Raw genomic sequence first — 16,025 nt, forward strand, 5'->3', positions numbered from 1 at the left:
TCATATGCGCAAGTGTGCCAATAAAGTTGCATGCTGATCACATGACAAGTTTTAATGAGCATCAACACAAAATGCGTTTTCAGTAGTTGGTCTTGAGACGAAGGTTTTCCTCCCTGAGCCGCTGGTTCTCCTGCAGCAGTGCCTCGTTGGCCGTGTGCTGCGCCGACATCAGCGCGTTGAACTCGTTCTGCAAGACACGCGCACGCATGGCTCATACGACTCGCTCCCGCCGCCGCCGCCGCCATCGTCGTGGCAATGCTCGCTCACCAGCTGGATGCAAAACTGGCGAATCATCTCCACCTGGAGGTTGATGATGTCCCGGTGGCACGCGTCTCTGCACCAAGTGACACACAAGACACAGCAAGTCACGTGACGTGCAAAAAGGCAGGAAGCCGGGTGGTCTCGCTGACCTGAGTTCATCCAGCGATTGGTGGATGATGTTGGTGATGGCGTTCATCTGGATGCTGCTGAAGGGCGCCGTCGCACCACTGGCGGCCTCGGTCTGGCCTGAAAACCACAGAGGAAGAAGAGCGGGCGCCCGGCCATCAGCCCCGCCCACTTCCACCCATCTAATGAAGGGCGTACCTGCGGAGGTCGCAGGCGGGGCCCCGAGAACGGGCGAATCGTAATCGAGCTGCGCTTGAACGCCATTGGCTCTCTTCACGTGCAGCTCGGGAGTGAAGGCAGAGGCCGGGTGCCTGCGATTGGTCGGCTGGGATGAGTCCTGAACTTTGCCCTCCAGGTTGGGGGAGGAGCTGCTCGTTTCCCCCGCCTGCCAAACAATTCTCTGTTCACAACTTCCTGTTTACATGTGTTGAGAAGGCGCCATGGTGAAGTCACCACTTTGTCGGGGTCACCGGCTTGGACCGGCGGCTCCTCCTTGATGGAGGGCGTCTGGTAGGCCGAAGTTGGGCGCAAGAGTCGTCCCGCCGACGGCCTCCCGGTGACCACGTCGAACGTCTCATCTCGGAGCGGCGAGAACATGTCCAGACTGTTGCGGGCACAGGTAGGAAGCCCCGCCTCTCGACTCGGCAAGGTCGCTACGAGAACAACAAGGTTGGCTTTCGTGCATTCGTGCGAAGAATGCCAAGACGGCGCCACACACACCTTGAGCCGCTCCAAATGTCTCATTGGCGCTACCTCCCGCAGCATCTGTGGGCACATTTGCTTACGTCACGTTGGGCCTCGCTGACGCCCCCCCGTTGCATGTCGCTACCTTGTCGTAGTGGCGAAAACACATCGAGGCTGCTTCGTCCAACGCTGCTGAACTTGTCTGTGACGGGAAGACGCTCCGCCCCTTGCCGTTCGTCCGCCTGGGCTTCAGCGCCACCTGCTGGAAACAACGCAACCTGGGAATTGAGCTCTGCCTGCGGAACCCAGGCGATGAGAAGGTACCTGCATTTATGGGAGGGGAGGAGCTAAGGGCGGAGCTGACGTGACCGCCGCACAGTTTGGAGGCGGAGCTCTTGGTGCCAGACACCCTGGATGATGTTTTTCCCGACTGCAGGAAGACAAACGCTGTGGTCAACATGGCCTTACCCTCGTTCGCTGGATCCCGACCGCCGAATGGTGAGTGAGCGGCGCCACCTTGTGTCTGGCGGCGGCGCATTGGAAGCGCAGACTGGTGACGGAGGTGGCGTGCGCCGGCGTCACCCTGGCGGGGGCGCTGCTGTTCCTCAGGTCGTAGTGCAAGATGTCGCCCTGAGCGGAGCCCACTAGCACGCCCGAGCCATCCAGAGTGAAGGTCACCGACGTCAGCGGGCTCTCCGCACGGATACAACGTACCACGCTGACCAAAGGTGCACGCGCGCGCACACGCACACACACAAAACACACAGATGTGAATTGTGGCCTAATTTCATCACTTTGCCGCCAAAAGCTAACGGGGAAAGCACAGCCAATGTGAGATGCAGCGGCGGTGCCGGCACGAGGCTCACGTCTTGCTGGTGGTGTCGTAGCAGACGATCTTCTTGTCCAAGCCGACGGTGAGCACTAGCAGCTCGCTGGCGGGCGAGAAGGCCACGGCCGAGCCGGGCGCCTTGTGGGCGGCTCGGAAGGCGTGCAGCTCTTTCTGCGTGTTGGCGTCCCACAGCGTCAGCCAGCCGCCGTCCGACACGCTGCCGAGCAGCGAGCGTTTGAGGCACGACAAGCCCAAGTCACGCACCGGCTGATGCCCAATGACAACATGCCGGAGGGGGCCAAATGAGACAAGAGAGTGAAGGAAAGCAACTTTTTGCCGCCGATGGAGAGGAAGAATGGTGCGCCACCTGGTGGCTGCCGTGTCCGAAGGGGTTGCTGGGCGTGTTGGTGGTGGGACTGTAGAGGACCAGATGGCCGCTGGAGGAACCGGACGCCAGCAGGCTGTCGTTGGCATTGAAGGACACGCACGTCACCTCGTCGCTGTGTTCCTGGGCGCACGACAGCGTCAAGACGAGAGAGCTCAAAACCAAGAGCGAGCGGCGGCTTACCACGAGCGAGCGCAGCAGCTTGGACGTCTTCAGGTCCCAAATGTGGACGCAGTTGTCCAGACCTCCGCTGGCCACAAACTGTGAGGATGAGCTGAGGGCGACGCGCGTCTGGCCTTTCTGCGAGGGACGACACCGGGGCGGCCGTCAGCGAGCAACGGCCAAAAGGATGGCGACGGGTCGGCGGCGTGCGCTCACCCCCTGGCCCAGCTCCAGCAGAGGAAGGTCAGGAGACTTCAGACTGGACACGGCCACTTTGTCGCCGCTGCTGCTGGCGCTCACCACGTGCTGATCTGCCAACGGCGTTAAGGAGCAAACGCCGCTCCGAGCGCAATCGGTGACGCGGCTGAGCTCCAAACGCCGCATGCTCGTACCTTGACGCCATTCTCGCCGTCTTGTATTGTTCGTTGGCCACCCGAGGAGGAGAAACGGACACGGACAGCCGGCAACAATCGCCGACGACGGCCAAGGATACTGTTTGCCGTCCAGCAGGCCTGCGCCACTGGGTGGCTGCTGATGTGCGGGTTGAACTGCTCCAGTAGCGTCATGGAATCCGCGTCCCAGATCTTCACCGCATCTCCTGTGGACATCAGACGGGTGACGTCGTCCATGGCTGCCGCCCCTGCAGCCGCAACCACAACAAACAGGCTTTCGTCAGCTCTTAGTAAGACCCCAGTTGGTCAGGTTGACAATCAACAGGCTGTATACATGACAACTGGTCGACGAGTGCTCCCTAAAGTGACGTCCGACACAACAACAACAAGGTTTGACAAGTTTGACAGCTTGTTGTTGTATGACAGCTTGGCTTTCTTGGACAAACCACAACCGTTTATGTGACTTTGGAACCCTGAGAAGGCCTAAAATGGCAACACCACCTCAAACCTGCTCAAGTTTGTCAATGCAACTTGCTGGCGGCGACGGCTAAGCTAACGGGCGAGCGGCTAATTGGAAACAGCCAACGAGCGACCTTTCAAGTTTTCTGCCGATCACGGGGGTCTCTTCAACAATACCCAAGTGGCACAAAGTTCATGCTAAGTGTCGAAATGTCCCGCAAAGACCCCCAAAGTGTCAAGCAAACCTTTGCTGCTGCTTCTTTTGCTTTGTTTTCTTTTGGCCAAAGTTGACGTGAAACGCTTGAAGAGCAAGCAGCTGCCGCCACTACGGGGAGTGTCGAGGGACAAACTTGACGTCACTTCGACGCAACAGCTGAAAACTTCACGTTATTAGAAAAACGCAGCTCACTGTTAAATGTATTACTTGTGTAACTTTGTTTTTTATTAAATTGTTGCATTTCCTAACACAGAGCATTCACACATTACAAGAGTCATGGGGCAAAAAGCCTCCATTGAAAAAAGCACCCAAATTCACACTTTTGATGTGATTTCTGGAAATAGATCAACTTCATGTCCAAATATACAGAAAGTTTATTTTTACTCGTGTGTCGTTTTGCTCAGTATGCCATTTAACCGTTTAACAGGATTATTAATACAGTACGTCGATTCGTAAAAGAACCTTTCTCAGCATTAACACAGTCTGATCGAAGGGGGCAGCATCGAGCCAAGTCGTCATGACATCAACAAAGAAGAATTCTCCCGCCCGCCCCCATCCGCTCTTTCCTTAAAGAGTGGCGGGAAGGCGCGCGACCAGTCAGCCGACTTTGTGCGCATCTTTTTCAGTTACTATTTGGCTCCTTCTCGTCTTTCTACCGCTTCAACTTTCACTTTTCGACTTCTCTGTTACTCCTCAACTCTAATCGAAGACAAAATGGTGCGGACGAAAGCGGACAATGTGCCCGCATCTTACAGAAAAGGTGAGCCGCCAAAGCAACCGTGTGATGATTCCGAGTTGCCTCAATGTGCTTTTTGCTAGCCTTTGCCATCGACTCAAGTGTTGATCAATGTAATTGTGTGGATGTTTCAAGTTGACTTCAAGTCGCTTGAAGGTCCACCGTCTCAGCCTCCCGCCAAAACACGCGCTTCCAACTCATTCGGTGATGTGACGAATGGCTTTGTAAAAGCCATTTGACGGGAGACACATTTGATGTTGTGTTGTCTGTGACGGGCGAAGTGATGTCCATTTTGTGTGCTTTCTGAGATTGCCATGACTGTGATCATTTTTGCTTGCAGCTGTGGCAGCTACTGCTCCCAGGAAGTCTCTGGGCTCCAGTGCGCCCAACTCCCCTTCCTCTTCCTCGTACAGTCAAGCGTCCACTCCTGGTCGGTCCGGCAACCCAGCGCACGTTTACGTGCAGAAGGCCATACTCAACATTAGTTTTTTTGTACAATACATTCCCCAGGAAAGAACAAGTATGCCGGAGGAAATCCTGTGTGCGTTCGTCCCACCCCCACTTGGCAGAAGGGTATCGGGGACTTCTTTGGCGGTCCTGGAAGGAAGCCGGAGAAGGAAAACCGGAAGCCCAATGAAGACAATGACGAGGATGAGGCTGGAGGCAGCGGCGTGTCCAAGACCACCAAAAAGTACGTTGATGTGCCGTTATGTTTTCTTGGATGAGGTTCAGTCCTATCTACTGCGGTGACTCCATGGCTCTTTTTGTTTGTGCGCAGGTCTCGGCCGCTGCCAGCTGAAGAAGAGGACGGAGATGAATGAAGATGGCTGAATGTCAATTGTAAATGTGTATATAAATTGTTGAATTTTATGGATAGTTCATGACTGGTATATTTTTTAATGACAATTGTTCACCAGGTTCATCTGCTTTATTTTGCTTCCGAAGTAAAATTTTTGTCATTAAAAATGACTTAGTGTTTCAAATGTTCATGTGGTAATGTTAACACATTTTTTTCTCCATTCAAAACTGATTAAAGTTCGTTATGTGGTAAAAAAAAATGGTAGTGCTGTGTTATTAAGTTGCTAGTCATCACTTACAAAGATTTTTTTTTTTTTTTTAAGAAACATCTAAATTTATGAAAGATTACTAAAAGAATGCGGCAGGGCTGGGGTTTTTTTTGTTTTCAAAAGATAGAATGTCTTGTAAACTTTTGCACTAAATTTTGTCAAATACATTTCTGATTAATGAAAGAGTATTGACCACTAGTCAGTCCGGATGTATAGACAACTGAAATATCGAACAAGTCCACAATTTAATGTACACAATGGTGCGTTTGAATATTTATTGTGCCTGCTAGTCACCGCCCGGTGGAGACGTTCTGAACAGTACATAAAGGCCACTACGGAAGTTCGTGTAGTCCAAAATCTACCAATAAAGATTTCAACACAACAGAGAACTCACTTAGTTTATTGGCATTTTTTTCCCGTCTGGAGAGGTAACTGCTGATTCCCTACGACGAATTGTCACTATTGAAAGAAGAAAAGACAGGTTTTATTATAGTTTGATTGATCCGTCGGCAACTTTGTCCGTGCTAGGTCAGCGACTAAGCTAGCTCGCTTACAAACAGTTGAGCTCGGACAAAGATATAAATTATAAAGCCGTTGCCTGCTGTTTCACAGCAGCAGCAGCAGTCGAAGAGGCTTTTAAGATGTCAACCTTCACCTGGACCGTGGTGGTCCTCACCTGCCAGCACAAGGACAGCGTCTACGCCTTCCACAGAGGTGCAGTACTCTTCGCCGCCTATTGGGGCCGCTGCTCTCACCTTCAGAATAGAGTTGTGAACGCTTGTTTGTCTGTACGTGCCTTATGTGGTGATTGCAACTTGTTTTCAGAGTTGGAGTTGCGTCAGCGCGGGGGTTGCTTGAGCGCGACTACGATGCTGCTGACGGTGCAGGACCGCCAGGAACCGCTGGGCAGCGGAGGGGCCACGCTCAACGCGCTACTTGTGGCGGCGGAACACCTGAGCAGCCGGGCGGGACACACGGTGAGCACTCGCGCAAACGCATTATTACGACCAGTACTACTAAATCCTCCAAATGCTCCCTCAGGTGGTGACAGCTGACATTTTGGATGATGCTCACGTCCTCATCCTCCACACGGTCAGTTTGACCTTCTTTCAGCATTTTGACCTCCTGGCCTCAACGGCAAACATCAAACAACACAACTTCATGCTTTCCATTCATAATAAAATGAATATGGGATGCAAATGAGGTTATCATACTGGCGTGGCTCTCGAGCACCAACGCTGGTGCACGTTGCTCATTGACAACCTCGGTGATGATGCGGTCGCAGGGTCGCGACTTCCCGTGGAGTTCGTGCAGCCGAGCGTTCTCGTGGCTGCCTGTGGAGGATCCCGCCCTCGTGGTTCAGGCTCCCGTCTGCTGCCTGGACGTGCTGCTCCGCCTCCTCACCCAACAGGTCTGTCCCTGGGTCCGTCCGTCCTTGCATGTATCCCCTTTATCCATCTATCTTTGTGTCTCCGTGTTGGTCATCTTCTCAGGTCTGTCCTGGTTCTCCTCCTGGCGTTTGGGTGTGCAGCACCGACATGACGTTCAGCATCCCTGCAAACTTCGGTCTGAAAAACACAGCTGACGTGTCTCAACATTCACTTACATGACAGCAACACTTCTCAATGTCGTGTGTGTGTTAGTGTTGTCTTGGGACAGCTTCTCAGGTGTTCGTGCTCTGGCGCTCCCCGGTGACCCGTCGTACGCCGTCAATCATGGCATCTACTTGAGTGACGACAAGGCGAGAAGGAGCTCGACTGACTGGCGCTTGTGCCCGATTGTGTAGATGAGTGACAAAGTGTTTGTTTCTTCCAGGGTTACGTCAGGGACATTGTCTACAAGGGAAGCCCAGAGCGCATCCAGCAAGCGCTGATGCATGATGGGAAAGTGCCTCTGGTGACGCATACGCGCAAACTAATTGATAATGTGCGCATCAGCTCATTCGACTTGTCTCGTAGGTATCCGGTCCGGTGTTCTTCAGCCGGCCGGTGGCCGAGAAACTCCTGCAGGTGCACGTGACGCCTCCTCTGGACGGCTGCACCTATCTGGGCCTGGACTCTGGAGCTCCACCCCTCCAGGTTGGTCCTCATGGCTACCACGGGGATCCCAATGCTATTGCTTTAGTCTAAATGAAGCCATGTGTGTGCATTTCTATAGCTGTCTCTGTTTCTGGACGTGCTCAAGTGTTTGTGCTCGGATCAGACGGAGGATGAGTTTGTTGGGCGCGAACCCGTGTCTGGGCTTCAGGGGGCGATGTTGCAACGCGGCAGGAAGGAGCTGTGGCGGATTCTGAGAGGAACCGCGCTCAGCCTGGGTACGTCTACGCCGCCACATTATGGACTTGTTTTGTCCTTCACACGTCCGTTTTCTTCCCATCCCTAGTGTACGTCCCGGGCGGTCACTATGACTACATGACTCTGTCCGGGAAGCAGCATGTCCTCCGTCTGACCCGTCACCCCACTCAGGGACACCCCCTCTCCCACATACAGGTGACGTCTTCAAACGTGTCTTCGACCAGGTTCTTGGAGAGTCTAACGCCACCTGGTGTTCTCGCCCCCCGACAGGTGGCCAGCGGCGTCAGCGAAGGAGGGCGTGTCATCAACAGTGTTCTGGAAGGCCAGGTTACTGTGGCGACGGGGGCCGTGGTGCAACACTGCCACCTACAGGTAGGGGGACCACCTGCTAATAAGCCCGAGTAAACAATTGAAAGACATCTCTGGTGCTGTCAATGGCTAGTGAGCCATAAACATGGTCACCTATATGCTGACGCAATTATTGCACCATCCATCAGGGGCCCCTGCACGTCCCCTCAGGTTGTTTACTGTCAGGCCTAGAGGCGTCCACATCCCCCGACGTGGTACGGCTGGCACTGGAGGATGACGTCATCATCCAGGGACATCGAATCAAGCTGGGAGAACTGAATCTGACCGTCTACACCGTGATGGGAGCACTGGACGACCTGGATGTATGTGACCGGACTCGGCAGAGAGTGACTAAAACAAATGATTTCATGTCCCGGCGTTTGTCCTCAGCTGTGCTGTGATGTCGAAGGCGCGTCTTTCGTCAACGTGCCCTGGCGCGTCTTCTTCGGCAGGACCGACATACAGTAGGACCTCCCTCCCTCTTTGTCCTCCAAGTGCGGTACAGGAAGTGAGTGATGTTATCGCCCGTCAGGCCGGAGGACCTGTGGGCGGCGGGAGAACGGCGCTCCCTACTGGAGGCGCGTCTCTTCCCGGCCCTGCACCCCAAAAGGGGCGCCCCGGGCCTAGCGGGGGGCGTGGCCTGGCTGCTGGGCGGAGCCGGCTCCGTGCGACTTTGGCGGGAGGCCTGGCGCCTTTCCCTGAAGGAAGTCCTGTCGTTCACGCACCAGGAGGCGGAGCTCCGCTGGAGGGAGTCTTTGCTGTACCTGGTGGGCAGAAAGCGGGCCAGAGACGTCCTGATGCGGAAAAGTGACATCTGCCTGCTGCCCAGCTTCAGGGCAGCCGTGGCGGGCGGGCAGCAGGCAGCGCTACTCGACACGCTGGATACCAGTGAGTCTCCTGGCTGGGCTTTTTTAATTGATGGAAAGGTATTGATGAAAAGTGTTGTCTGTCAGTCGCAGCAGGGAACGGAGCGGAGCCGGGGGAGGAGCCTCGTAACAAGGAGTCACTTGAGGATGGCGATGTCCACGGTTAGTCCTGGAGTTATCTTGCAGGGAAGTCATCATGTCCCCTTGCATGCCCTAATGTCTCCTATTGTCACGAATGTCTTATTTGATGCATGACAGTCAGCGAGGGGACGGAGTCAGGAGCTCAGCTGGGCGTGTCCGCCCGCTGCCTGTCGTGCATCGCAGACGTGCTGACGTGCTGGGCCGAGGCGGAGGGTGGCGGAGGGCTGAGGAGCGGGCCGGCCGCCAATGAGAATTGGAGCGCCGCCTACTTCCTGTTGGAGAAGGGGGATCTGAAGAGCGCAGTCCAGGCCCTGGCGACGCAGCGAGCTAATTGGCTCAGCAGGTGAGAAGGTAAATGTACGTTATGCCTGTGTGCGGTGCTGTGAAATTAGCAGTTGTTAGAAGCTTTAGAAATCAGCCTATCTATTGCATAATGTGTTAGCATAAAGCTAGTTCATTTGGTTTTGATGTTCACACAGGCCGGACTTGCTGGTGCGGGCGGCGCGGCACTACGAAGGTGCCGCTCAGGTGCTGCTACGACGGGCTGTGATGTCATCGCAGAAGTTTGTGACCATTGGCCAAGGGGAACTCCCGCCTCATGGGCAGTGGCATGAAGTAGAGTGTCCTGCCAGAATTGACCTCGCAGGTGACTCCATCAGACCAAAATATCACAACACAACCCAAAAAAAAAAAAAAAGTAAAAAAAAATGCAGTCAACAAATATGAGAATGTGATGAAGGTGGCGACTGCCTTGCAGGCGGCTGGAGCGACACGCCACCGTTGACCTTTGAGCGCGGCGGCTGCGTGACCAACGTGGCGGTGAAGATTGACGGGCGGCGACCTATCGGAGCCCGAGCGCGCCGCATCCCACGTCCCCTCCTGCTATTGGTCTGCCACAGCGGAGGGCGGGACTCCGACATCGCCACGGAGATGGTGTGCGAGACCCTGGACCACCTCAAGGACTACTGTCAGCCCAACGCACCCGGTACTACGTGCTCCGAGCGTGTGAAAGTCTGCTTGTTGCCGTGGTGACCAGGTGTGATGTCAACTAGAGTGAGAAGCTTGCTGGTGACCATGGCAACCAGCCATCTAAAGCATGTAATGATGGTAACAATTTGAAAGGGGCTCTGCTGAAGGCGGTGTGCGTGTGCGCCGGTGTGGCGTCGCCATCCTCCCAAGAGCCTTTGGGGCGTCAGCTGACAGCTCGCTGGGGCGGCGGTCTGGAGCTTCACGGCTGGTCGGCACTGCCCACCGGCTCGGGACTCGGTGAGGGACGCCGCGCGAGAAAACCTTTGCGAATTGTTGCTTGACCGCTCCATATCTTGACCCGCAGGTACCAGCAGCATCCTGGCAGGGGCGCTGTTGGCGGCGGTCTACAACGCCACAGGGCGATCTTACAGCAGGGATGCGCTCGTCCACGCCGTACTGCACCTGGAACAAGTCCTCACCACGGGTTTGCGCAAATCTCGTCCTATCCCGTCGGATTGTGTCGGGTCCTACGGCGTCGCTTCTCCTCTGGGCAGGTGGGGGCTGGCAGGACCAGGTGGGAGGCCTGGAGGGCGGCATTAAGGTGGGCCGCTCTCAAGCGCGTCTGCCGCTGCGGGTGCATGTGGAACGCCTGCGACCGCCCGCCGCCTTTATGGAGGCTCTGGAGCACCGCCTCCTGCTGGTCTACACCGGCAAGACCAGACTGGCTCGCAACCTGCTTCAGGTGACATGTGCGCACACACACGTACATGCACACACACACTCCGGAACCGACTCTTGTGTGGCCGTTCACAGGACGTAGTGCGCAGCTGGTACGCTCGTCTTCCCGCGATGGTCGACAACGCTCACGAGCTGGTGTCCAACGGCGAGGACTGTGCCCGAGCTTGTCTTGATGGTGAGATGCGTCAACACCGCACCTCAGTGTGGGCCTCTTCTGGAATTGCGTCGCCCGCCACCAGGTTGTTTGTCGTCGTTGGGCGCTTGTCTGGATCGTTCGTGGCAACACAAGAAGCGGATGGCGCCGGGCTGCGAGCCGGCGTCGGTGCGCTTGATGATGGAGGCGCTGAGCCCGCTGGTCCTGGGCCAGAGCTTGGCGGGCGCCGGGGGGGGCGGCTTCCTCTGCCTGCTCACCCGCCAGCTCGACCAGAAGGACGACGTGACAGACGTCCTCGCAAATACGCCGGTAAGTGCCGCCGTCGTCGTTGGGTCGTTGCCGTGGTGATCGGGCTCCGTCTTCCTTTAGGGTCTGGGAGACTTCAGCGTCCACACTGTGCAGCTGGACTTGGACGGCCTCACCGTGCTCCAGCCAGTTTAAACACTCCTGTGCATGCCTCAGATAGTAAAGGTACTTTCTTCATCTGATACACGACACGATCATGCTTAAATGTATATTTTACATTTAATATACAATCCCAATTCATTTCTATAACGGGTGTGTGCAAAAAGTGGCCAAATAAAAAAAATTGGCAATGTTATAACATGAAGCCTCAAATAATTGCGAATGATTTAAATGCATGTGTATGACGTGATCATTTCCCAGCGACTACGGACAGTTGGTCCCGGATGCGGCCCAGTCCGTCCAACATGGTGTCCAGACTCTCCCTGCTCAGCTCCACAGAAGCGGAATCCTCGCCTCCAATATCCTCCGTCTGTCAATCCCAAGCACACGTGGTGCCATAGGCGTGTGTGCGGGCGCGTGCGTTTATGCGCAGTGCAGGCTTGTAGGAACAAACCTTGAAGCGGACCAGACACGTGGGGACGCACATCCGACTGAGTGAGTCGGAGCTGCTCACCAAGTCCACTCGCCAATCCACGGCCTTCAGCTGGGGCAGTGAGGCTACGCCCGTGCACGCGCACACAAAGAAACAGTCATTCATTTGCAGCATTCCATTTTGTAAAAATGTAAAGTAAAAAGTCGTGTATCCACTTTAGTTTGTTTACACCCTTTTTTAAGTGAATAAAAGATTCTGTACCATTTTGCTTTTTTGCAATCTCATTTTCAAAGAATGATTCACTCACTTTGACTCCCAACAGCCTCCGTTCTCCACACCTCCCTGAAACACACAAGCGCGAGTACGACGTCATCACCAGAAAGAAGATGGGGCCGAGGCCATAGGAGCCAACCTGTTGTCCAGCAGGATCTTGGCCAGTAAATTCTTCAGGCTGGAATGGAAGCTCTCCGGGAAAAGGCGGACGATCTGCTCGGCCGAGCTCAAATTGTGGAAGACCACGTGAGCCGACAGCGTGCGCAGCGAGCGCGCTAACTGAAACACATGCAGGATGGCTCTTTATATCGTTTCCTAGTCCACCAGGTGTATATATATGCATCTTTCCCCAAAAACAAGCTTCTTTGTTTTTGAACCAGCATTTTTGGCTGAAAACAACCCATGTGCTACAGCTGACTACTACAAATGGGGAAAAAATTAAGATTGAAAAACAGTGGCCTGGAGAAAGAAGGGAGTGTACAGTACTGTGTTTTGTAATATGGCGACAGAGCACAATATGATGTCTTTACAAAAATGGAAAAAGGCTTTTTGAAAAAAAAGGGAAGGTACTTGAGCAGCCTGAGCTTCAGGGACAGCAAGCGCAGTGGCAGCGTTCTGAGTCAGACGGAGATTTGGACTTGCATGACTCTGCACGCACATGTCCTTCACAAACTCTTTGGATGGCGCCTGAAAACACACACAAACGCTATACGTATCATTTTTTAAGTTGTAAACTTGTAACCCAAACTTCACGGCCCAACTCTACTCAGTGACTATAAAAAGTATTTTTTCGTTCATAGAATTGTAACATTGTATCCTAATGAACATGTTCTCTGGGCTCCCAGTCATCGCTCGTCCCACTGTTTCAGAAGCACTGACCTAAATCAAGAAACTTTATTATGAATACGTTCTTTTTTTCTTAATCACAATCTTAGTGTTCCTGTTTTAGAATCGAAGCGAACCGCGGCTTGTAGGCTAATCACGGAACAAAACAGTTTGATCATTCGATGCTGACAAAATGATACAAAAAACCTTGAGTAGAAGCTGCAAATTGTCGAAATGTTCGCTTGACAGTGCGGCAGCCATATTGGCAGTCACGTGACAGCTGTCGATTTGCTTTGTTTTCTTCGTGTAAGCAAACTCGCCGCCTTTGCGCGCGACTGCCCCTACCTGGTCTTAAACTGTCATAACACTACACTTTTCATTACCATTTCTGTGAGACTCAATATATTAGTGTTTTACTGTTTTATGTCTTTATTGCCCTGGAATTTCCCTGTGTGGGGCAAAGGAGTCTTTTTTTTAACTGTCTTTGTGCTATTTGTACTGCAGTACTTTAGTGGTGCTTGTTTAAAAAGCACTATAAATAAAATTGACTTGGATTGAATAACATATCTCTATTATTGCACAATATTCTTAAATGTATTATTCTTTTATACTTGTGATCCTCAATCCATCCATACCTTCCAGTGGTCTTGTCTTTAGAAGCCGTTGTCCTTGTGGCCTCCGACCAAAGACGGCGCAACATCAGCAGCTCCGTCAGAGTTATGGCTGAACATCCGTTTGCGGATATTGGAGTTTACCGGAAGTGACGTGTCCTCTTCTACCAGGCCAAGCCAACATGGTGGGTGATTTTCACATCCCTTACTTGACAATCCAAAGTAATCCTGCCGTCCAACCGGGTCAAATCGCCGCAATGAAATCACTCGTGGTGGTCATAAACTTTTCGGTTCCGTTTTTTGCCTTATTTGCAGTGGATGGTGATGAATTTGGCAGATAGTGGCGGAAGGACGCGCGCCGCTAATGCGGGAGTCGGTGTGGCGCTCAATGAAACGCTGACTTGCATCTTAGTTGATTCTTTTTTCAAGTCAGCTAAAACGGAAAACATGCGCCACTCATTGAACGTGCACTCTTGCCTATCTAGCCCTCCGCGACACTTATTCAACGTGTTCTGGTTTTGTCGACGCTAATTTCGCTAGTAATGCTAACACTTAGCATGCTGGCATACGCGCTGCTCACTTGGTTACCTGAAGCCACTTCTCGTATGTCAGTGAATAAGTTGTGAAGCTTCGTTAAAGGCTGCCAAACATGATGCCATACACTCTGACATGTTAGACAAGTTACGAGTAACGAACGAGGACACAGATCAAATTCAAGTCTGAAAGAATCTGTTTGGGTCTAAGGATTGGTGAGGCGGCCGCAGACACTCCTTTTCTACTAAGATATATTTTGTGACATGAGGTTGTGTGTGTGTGTGTGTGTGTGGTATTCAGGGGCGCGTCAGGACCAAGACGGTAAAGAAGGCTGCCCGGGTGATCATTGAGAAGTATTACACCCGGCTGGGCAACGATTTCCACACCAACAAGCGAGTGTGCGAGGAGATTGCCATCATTCCTAGCAAGAAGCTCCGCAACAAAATCGCCGGGTGAGTATGCCGTGGCTTCCCGATGCCCTGTGGCCCTGTATCGAAAGTGTCATCGGCGTGCTTGTCGCCGGCGTCATCGATAGTACAGGAAGAGGAAAATGCGAGCCTTTCCCGTGTCTGCAAGACCGCCAATTCCTGTCAGACCCTGGCGCTCGCAAACACCACCTGCATCCAAATTAACTTCACACAACTTTGTCGGGAACGATAGCGCGTTCATCGTTTGACTTTTTGACAACAGTGTTTGGGCCTTGAAATATAAGTTATGTTTTTGTTTTTGGCGGTCTAGCTATGTGACGCATCTGATGAAGCGCATCCAGAGAGGTCCCGTGAGAGGAATCTCCATCAAGCTGCAGGAGGAGGAACGCGAGCGGCGCGACAACTACGTGCCGGAGGTCAGTGGTCCCGTGAAGGAAGTTGATGTCGACCGGTTCTCGCTGATAAAGTTTCTGAAGCGCCGGCCGGCCCTTCAGAGCCTCCGTACGACCGCTGTGGTGACTCTCACGTGTCAAATAAAGAGGAGCTGGGGCGAGGAAAGCCGAGAACTCGGTCGTGACAGCAACGGAGCGATTGTTAGCTCACTGTGACGTTCAGCCTCGGTGCCAGATTTCCGTAAAGGCGCTGGCTGCGGCCTCTGCTTTTGCCGGGGGATGTAACCCAAGTCAAGCTTCAACTCGGAACAATTTGCTGATCCCGTCGGTGCTAAGTGTTTAAGTGTTTTCTCGCATTGACCGTCTGACGTTCCATTTGGCTCTCCGATGCTGCGTGGCCCTGTATCGAAAGTGTCATCGGCGTGCTTGTCGCCGGCGTCATTGATAGTGCAGGAAGAGGAAAATGCGAGCCTTTCCCGTGTCTGCAGGACCGCCAATTCCTGTCAGACCCTGGCGCTCGCAAACACCATCAAGTCGAGCAACTCGCGCAAGAGCTATTTGTTCAGATGCTGTTATCGGTGTTGGGGGGGTCAGCTGGCGCCATCACGGGGCACGGTGTCAATGTGTTGTCGCGTGTGCTGGCAGGTGTCCGCTCTGGATCAGGAGCTGATCGAGGTGGACCCCGACACCAAGGAGATGCTCAAGCTGCTGGTGAGTCCAAAGCTTCACGAGTCACATGACTGACTGTCCCTGTATCGAAAGTGGCGTGGGCGCATCCATCGCCTCGGCCATCGATAGTACAGGGAGAGCAAAGTTGCCGGCCTTTCCCGTGTCTGCTGGAGCTCCGTTTCCTGTCAGACCCTGGTGTCGGCGCACATCACTTCCTGTCGTCGTCTCCTCCTCGTCTAACTTTTGCTCTGTGTGTGTGCCGTCAGGACTTTGGCGGTCTGTCCAACCTTCAAGTGACGCAGCAAACAATCGGCATGAACTTCAAACAGCCTCGAGGAGTTTAAATCTCCACCCTTGCCCCTCCCCGACCGACCCTTCTTCTACTAATAAAACAAAAACAGCCAACACAAGCAACTTTGACTTATTTATAATATATATAAAGTTCAACTGAGTCTTTTCTCAATGTAAAAAAAACAAATCTTTTGTCTATGTGCTCGTGTTGTTTTTCGCTGTAACTTGTTCATGAGGAAGCATGTTGCTACCATGCCAGAAAAAAGTTTAATATGATTAAAAAAAGTTCTGTATGACATAGCGGCATAAGATCAACTCGCGCTTAAAGTCACCGCC

General features: G+C 53.2%; 5 protein-coding genes and 3 non-coding genes across 17 annotated transcripts; 6 read left to right on the forward strand and 2 right to left on the reverse strand.

The window, feature by feature from the left end:
- Window positions 1–37: 37 nt before the first annotated feature.
- nedd1 (NEDD1 gamma-tubulin ring complex targeting factor) lies at window positions 38–3,688 on the reverse strand. 5 transcript variants are annotated; one of them, XM_088378311.1, is made up of 15 exons: window positions 3,544–3,687; window positions 2,941–3,087; window positions 2,664–2,758; window positions 2,469–2,585; window positions 2,268–2,408; window positions 1,938–2,167; window positions 1,588–1,789; window positions 1,396–1,501; window positions 1,217–1,333; window positions 1,108–1,152; window positions 841–1,040; window positions 586–772; window positions 411–507; window positions 268–334; window positions 38–187 (listed from the first exon to the last, which is right to left on the reverse strand). In XM_088378311.1, exons 2-15 carry the CDS (start codon window positions 3,074–3,076, stop codon window positions 80–82), a joined length of 1,848 nt encoding a protein of 615 aa, XP_088234437.1. In that variant the 5' UTR covers window positions 3,077–3,087; window positions 3,544–3,687; the 3' UTR covers window positions 38–79. The 5 variants fall into 5 exon arrangements, with proteins under 5 accessions (XP_088234437.1, XP_088234436.1, XP_088234432.1 ...); XM_088378310.1 differs by having other exon boundaries at window positions 411–772; window positions 844–1,040; window positions 1,217–1,330; window positions 3,544–3,688; XM_088378306.1 differs by having other exon boundaries at window positions 411–772; window positions 844–1,040; window positions 3,544–3,688.
- A 378-nt stretch (window positions 3,689–4,066) lies between these two features.
- Window positions 4,067–5,121, forward strand: pclaf (PCNA clamp associated factor). Its single transcript, XM_088378316.1, has 4 exons — window positions 4,067–4,275; window positions 4,592–4,681; window positions 4,762–4,942; window positions 5,030–5,121. Exons 1-4 carry the CDS (start codon window positions 4,230–4,232, stop codon window positions 5,070–5,072), a joined length of 360 nt encoding a protein of 119 aa, XP_088234442.1. The 5' UTR covers window positions 4,067–4,229; the 3' UTR covers window positions 5,073–5,121.
- Window positions 5,122–5,358: 237 nt separating this feature from the next.
- Window positions 5,359–11,929, forward strand: fcsk (fucose kinase). 5 transcript variants are annotated; one of them, XM_088378303.1, is made up of 26 exons: window positions 5,359–5,846; window positions 5,931–6,032; window positions 6,144–6,295; window positions 6,360–6,410; window positions 6,604–6,729; window positions 6,812–6,884; window positions 6,962–7,059; window positions 7,134–7,214; window positions 7,277–7,396; window positions 7,476–7,632; window positions 7,701–7,807; window positions 7,883–7,984; window positions 8,110–8,283; window positions 8,351–8,424; window positions 8,493–8,848; window positions 8,914–8,988; window positions 9,085–9,310; window positions 9,447–9,613; window positions 9,725–9,952; window positions 10,090–10,233; window positions 10,301–10,420; window positions 10,491–10,678; window positions 10,750–10,849; window positions 10,914–11,137; window positions 11,198–11,299; window positions 11,495–11,929. In XM_088378303.1, exons 2-25 carry the CDS (start codon window positions 5,960–5,962, stop codon window positions 11,267–11,269), a joined length of 3,288 nt encoding a protein of 1,095 aa, XP_088234429.1. In that variant the 5' UTR covers window positions 5,359–5,846; window positions 5,931–5,959; the 3' UTR covers window positions 11,270–11,299; window positions 11,495–11,929. The 5 variants fall into 5 exon arrangements, with proteins under 5 accessions (XP_088234429.1, XP_088234430.1, XP_088234427.1 ...); XM_088378304.1 differs by having other exon boundaries at window positions 5,934–6,032; XM_088378301.1 differs by having other exon boundaries at window positions 5,359–5,746.
- On the reverse strand, window positions 11,335–15,671 carry commd9 (COMM domain containing 9). 2 transcript variants are annotated; one of them, XM_088378314.1, is made up of 6 exons: window positions 13,400–15,671; window positions 12,510–12,626; window positions 12,079–12,218; window positions 11,974–12,008; window positions 11,688–11,791; window positions 11,335–11,603 (listed from the first exon to the last, which is right to left on the reverse strand). In XM_088378314.1, the coding sequence occupies exons 2-6, from the start codon at window positions 12,597–12,599 to the stop codon at window positions 11,484–11,486; spliced, it is 489 nt and encodes a 162-aa protein (XP_088234440.1). In that variant the 5' UTR covers window positions 12,600–12,626; window positions 13,400–15,671; the 3' UTR covers window positions 11,335–11,483. The 2 variants fall into 2 exon arrangements, with proteins under 2 accessions (XP_088234440.1, XP_088234439.1); XM_088378313.1 differs by lacking the exon at window positions 13,400–15,671 and adding an exon at window positions 12,972–13,103.
- LOC148397114 (small ribosomal subunit protein eS17) lies at window positions 13,419–15,808 on the forward strand. The gene is made up of 5 exons (XM_088378315.1): window positions 13,419–13,560; window positions 14,210–14,361; window positions 14,648–14,753; window positions 15,375–15,440; window positions 15,665–15,808. Exons 1-5 carry the CDS (start codon window positions 13,558–13,560, stop codon window positions 15,740–15,742), a joined length of 405 nt encoding a protein of 134 aa, XP_088234441.1. The 5' UTR covers window positions 13,419–13,557; the 3' UTR covers window positions 15,743–15,808.
- Window positions 14,395–14,522, forward strand: LOC148397115 (small nucleolar RNA SNORA71). The gene has a single exon (XR_015859293.1). It is a non-coding gene; the product is annotated as a small nucleolar RNA SNORA71 (small nucleolar RNA).
- On the forward strand, window positions 15,128–15,255 carry LOC148397116 (small nucleolar RNA SNORA71). The gene has a single exon (XR_015859292.1). It is a non-coding gene; the product is annotated as a small nucleolar RNA SNORA71 (small nucleolar RNA).
- Window positions 15,478–15,606, forward strand: LOC148397117 (small nucleolar RNA SNORA71). Its single transcript, XR_015859294.1, has one exon. It is a non-coding gene; the product is annotated as a small nucleolar RNA SNORA71 (small nucleolar RNA).
- Window positions 15,809–16,025: the final 217 nt, after the last annotated feature.

This window comes from Syngnathus floridae, chromosome 6 (genome assembly GCF_059516105.1).
Source record: "Syngnathus floridae isolate MCC-2025c chromosome 6, RoL_Sflo_1.0, whole genome shotgun sequence".
Taxonomy (NCBI): Eukaryota; Metazoa; Chordata; class Actinopteri; order Syngnathiformes; family Syngnathidae; genus Syngnathus; species Syngnathus floridae.

Excerpts from the sequence above, each read along its gene's own strand:
- nedd1 (XM_088378306.1), bottom strand. The coding sequence starts at position 3,076 with ATGGACGACGTCACCCGTCTGATGTCCACAGGAGATGCGGTGAAGATC. Across the intron at positions 2,759-2,940 it reads GGCCTGCTGGACGGCAAACA|ATCAGCACGTGGTGAGCGCC; the intron begins GTATCCTTGGCC and ends CGCCGTTGGCAG. Across the intron at positions 335-410 it reads CAATCGCTGGATGAACTCAG|AGACGCGTGCCACCGGGACA; the intron begins GTCAGCGAGACC and ends CACTTGGTGCAG.
- pclaf (XM_088378316.1), top strand. The coding sequence starts at position 4,230 with ATGGTGCGGACGAAAGCGGACAATGTGCCCGCATCTTACAGAAAAG. Across the intron at positions 4,682-4,761 it reads CAGTCAAGCGTCCACTCCTG|GAAAGAACAAGTATGCCGGA; the intron begins GTCGGTCCGGCA and ends TACATTCCCCAG. Across the intron at positions 4,943-5,029 it reads GTGTCCAAGACCACCAAAAA|GTCTCGGCCGCTGCCAGCTG; the intron begins GTACGTTGATGT and ends GTTTGTGCGCAG.
- fcsk (XM_088378301.1), top strand. The coding sequence starts at position 5,527 with ATGTATAGACAACTGAAATATCGAACAAGTCCACAATTTAATGTACAC. Across the intron at positions 8,425-8,492 it reads TTCGGCAGGACCGACATACA|GCCGGAGGACCTGTGGGCGG; the intron begins GTAGGACCTCCC and ends ATCGCCCGTCAG. Across the intron at positions 9,953-10,089 it reads CTGTCAGCCCAACGCACCCG|GGGCTCTGCTGAAGGCGGTG; the intron begins GTACTACGTGCT and ends ACAATTTGAAAG.
- commd9 (XM_088378313.1), bottom strand. The coding sequence starts at position 13,025 with ATGGCTGCCGCACTGTCAAGCGAACATTTCGACAATTTGCAGCTTCTA. Across the intron at positions 12,009-12,078 it reads AAGATCCTGCTGGACAACAG|GGAGGTGTGGAGAACGGAGG; the intron begins GTTGGCTCCTAT and ends TGTGTGTTTCAG. Across the intron at positions 11,792-11,973 it reads GGAGGCTGTTGGGAGTCAAA|CCTCACTGCCCCAGCTGAAG; the intron begins GTGAGTGAATCA and ends GCACGGGCGTAG.
- LOC148397114 (XM_088378315.1), top strand. Across the intron at positions 14,362-14,647 it reads CTCCGCAACAAAATCGCCGG|CTATGTGACGCATCTGATGA; the intron begins GTGAGTATGCCG and ends TTGGCGGTCTAG. Across the intron at positions 15,441-15,664 it reads AGGAGATGCTCAAGCTGCTG|GACTTTGGCGGTCTGTCCAA; the intron begins GTGAGTCCAAAG and ends GTGTGCCGTCAG.